The 3,598-nt window shown below is 45.5% G+C and overlaps 1 protein-coding gene across 1 annotated transcript; it reads left to right on the forward strand.

The window, feature by feature from the left end:
- Window positions 1-1,713: 1,713 nt before the first annotated feature.
- LOC120089008 (myb-like protein X) lies at window positions 1,714-3,404 on the forward strand. The gene is made up of 2 exons (XM_039046444.1): window positions 1,714-2,383; window positions 2,929-3,404. The coding sequence occupies exons 1-2, from the start codon at window positions 1,714-1,716 to the stop codon at window positions 3,402-3,404; spliced, it is 1,146 nt and encodes a 381-aa protein (XP_038902372.1).
- Window positions 3,405-3,598: the final 194 nt, after the last annotated feature.

The following is a 3,598-nucleotide window of genomic DNA, read 5'->3' on the forward strand; positions in this document are numbered from 1 at the left end:
ATACAGCAATAACTGGCACCACTTCCCCGTGTTCAACCTCGGATCACAACAAGAAAGTTGCGATGGAATTACACTTGGTTCCATCGTAAGGAAACTTGTGACAATGCAGGGCATACTACTTGAGCATCTCTAATTAACACATAAATAGTAGTAGTATCGCATCATCATGAGCATTGAATATCATACATACAAATCACATTACAATTTTATGGCGCCGTTGCCGGGGACTTGGTCAACAGTTTATTATTTGAGTGGTTTTTGGTATTTTGCAGAACATATCTCATTGTACTGGCTGTTTAACGTGGAGAGCAGCCTGACAGTATATGAGTTCTGGTGTTGAACTAGAATTTGTAGCTAACCTTGAGATCGAGCGAACCTTCCGCGCGAGGATACGTCAGAACAGGAATCGGCAAAAAAAGGCGGCTAACATGGCAAATAATAACGACAATGTGGTGCCAGAAGTAAATCAAGGGGTTGTTCAACCGGCCTAGGATCCCATATTCCTGATAGCTGATCGCAATATCCCAATGCGAAACTATGTGGCACCCAAACTTTACGATTTCTCGCCTGGAATCTCAAGGCCAATTGCTGAGGAGAATGCCCATTTTGAGATCAAGCCGATCATGTTACAAATGATCCAGAATGTAGGGCAATTTGGGGGTCTGCAAGGTGAAGACCCGCATGCCCACCTGACCAGCTTCATGGAGATGTGCGGCAATTTCTCCCTACCTAGCGTAACTCCAGAGAACATTAGATTATATATGTTCCCTTACACCTTGAGGGATGAGGCTAAGAAATGGGCTTATTCGTTAGAGCCCAATGAAATCACGTCATGGGGACAAATGGTTTAGCGGTTTATGAAGAAGTTCTTCCCGCCGGCTGTCAATGCAAGAAGATGGAAGGATGTGCTGAACTTTGAACAAAAAGAGAACGAGACCCTGAGCACCGCCTGGGTGCGATTTAGAAGGTTGGTGAAAAGCTGCCCGCATATCGGGATTCCCGATTGCGTCTTGATGGAAACGTTTTATAATGGCCTGAACAGAGCAACGTAGGCTGTTGCTGATGCCTACACGACATGAGGTTTTATTGACAAAACATACACCGAGACTAAGGTCATCCTCGACCGCATCTCGCGGAACATGGATGACTGGATTGATGACGGTTATGGAGGTCGAGGGAATGAGAGAAGGAAAAATGAAACAGCTATTATCCCGGCAGAGACAATGACTACATTGGCCACTCAGATGGCCACGGTAACCTCAATCCTTCAATCAATGGCCATTAATCAAGGAGCCATTGCTCCACAATCAGTGCAATCCGCTGCGCCGGCTTAAGTGGCCACAATTTGTTGCATTAACTATGGAGGGGCTCACGGAGCTGAAGGATGTCCATTGAATCTGCAGCAAGTGTGTGCCATCTAGAATAACCCATTCAGCAACACCTACAATCTGGGCTGGAGGAGTCATCCTAACTTTGGTTGGGGTGGCAATCCCAACCTAGGGGGGCCAATAAACCATCAAGGGGGCAGCAGAGGAAACCCTCCATTTCACCATAATCAGGGGCAATCAAGACTGCAGAACCAGCAACCATCATCATCATCTAATGCCTCAGGAGGATCGTTAGAGGCGCTGCTGAAACAATACATGGACAAGAATGATGCGGTAATGTAGGCGCTGTCTCTTATACACATCTAGATGTGTATAAGAGACAGGAATGGTTGCGTCTGAAGACAGAGAAGACCCTGACATCACCCCTCTTATGCGACGTCACAAGGAGAATGCACCGCAAGGGTCTAGCATCGACCCTTGGCAATTAATGGTAGCACTAGAAGAGGAGGAGAGAAAAAGAAAAGAAGAAGAGGAGAAGCAAAAAAAGATGGAGTGGAGCAAGCTCATCATCACAGAAGGGAACAGAAGAAGAAGATTAGAATTTGAAGAAATACGAAGCAATAACGAGCTTGCCTTACTTGAAGGGATCCGGAAGCGCGAGGAGGATCAGTGCATATTGTTGGCCTCTAAGAAGTTCGAAGAAGAGTTTGAGACAGAAGAGAGAGAGACAGAAGAAGAAGAAAGGAGAAAGAATGAAGAAGAGGAAAGATTGTGTGTGGAAGAGAAGAGGAAGAAGTGTAAAGCAAACAAAAAGTGCTTGCACAAAAGTAAGGGCAAAGAACTCGTTGAACGCGAGAAAGAGGAACAGCGCAAGGAGCGGGAAAAGAGATTAAGGCAAGCAGCCTGCCTTGCGCAAGTAAAAGGCAAAGACGTAGTAGAGAGCAGCGAGCCTGCATCGGCCAAGAAGCAATCATCTAAGAGAAAGGAGAATGATGATATGTTGATTGATATGGGCTTCTACTCTATGCCGACCCCACTACCTGATCTCATCACGAGTATCATTGTGGAGAATGGGTGGGATACTTTTTTTCAGTGCCCATCCATCATTGTGCCTTAGGTAGTACGGGACTTCTATCGTAGGCGTTTGCTCGGGAATAGGGATGTGGTGACTTTCAAAGGAGAGACAGTACACTTCAGCGCAAAGGACATCAATGAACTTTATCAGATAAGGATAACCCTGATGCACCAGGGAATAATATCATTGATGATCCTTTAGAAGAACTGATGAGAAACGTACTGAAGGTACTAGTGCAACCAGGAACAAGATGGATAGTCTCCCCTAAAGGCATCCACACTCTGAAATCTAAGTCTTTGCTACCAGAGGGAAGGCTCTGGGTTTATTTGGTTAAGGGCGGTTGATCCCAACTACACATGACAGAATGGTATCAAGGGAATGGGTGATGGCCGCATATTGTATTGCGTGCGACATTCCTATTGATGTGGGAAGGTTGATCGCAGGGCTGATTAGAGCACTAGTGGAGCATATACGGGGGCAGTACTTCTTTTCTCTTATACACATCTAGATGTGTATAAGAGGCAGGAGTAGTGGTGGTTGAAGAAGAAGATAAAGGGAATGATGTTCTGGTCCTAGAGACTCCGAAGGCCACCATCATCGCAGAAATTTTTGATGAACCTCCACAAATGGAAGAAGAGGATATTGCAATCATCGAAGGAGAAGCAATTGAGATCGCAGTTGAAGAAGCCAGAGAAGTGGAAGTTGAGTTAATAACCCTTGACCTTGCGATGGAGAAAATTGTAGGGGGTGTGCTACCAAAACAAGCCAAGAAGGAAGAGTTGAAGGCAGCTGAGGCAAAGAAGGAAGTCGGAGCTAGATTGAAGAAGGCAACAGAGGCTGAGAAGGAAGATAAGAAGAAGAAGAAAAGTAAAAAGGCTGGAAGGGCGGAGTCATCGCATCATCACAAATCAAGAAAAAACAAAGATAAAAAGGATGATAACGAAGACGAAGAGGCCAAGAAGAAGAGGAGAAAAGAGAAAGAAGAGAGAAAATTGCGCTGACAGGAGAAAAAGCGCATGAGAGAAGAAGAGAAAGCAAAGCAGAGAGCTGTGAGCCTTGAGAAGGATGGAGAATCGACCTCCGTAAGGGAAAATAGGGGGGAAACAATGTAGTTGATGGAGCTGCCGCAACCTGAAGCAACACAATTGGTTGCGATGGACGAAGGTGAAGAAATAGATGAAACCCCCTAATGCGG

Source organism: Benincasa hispida, chromosome 10 (assembly GCF_009727055.1).
Source record: "Benincasa hispida cultivar B227 chromosome 10, ASM972705v1, whole genome shotgun sequence".
NCBI lineage: Eukaryota > Viridiplantae > Streptophyta > Magnoliopsida > Cucurbitales > Cucurbitaceae > Benincasa > Benincasa hispida.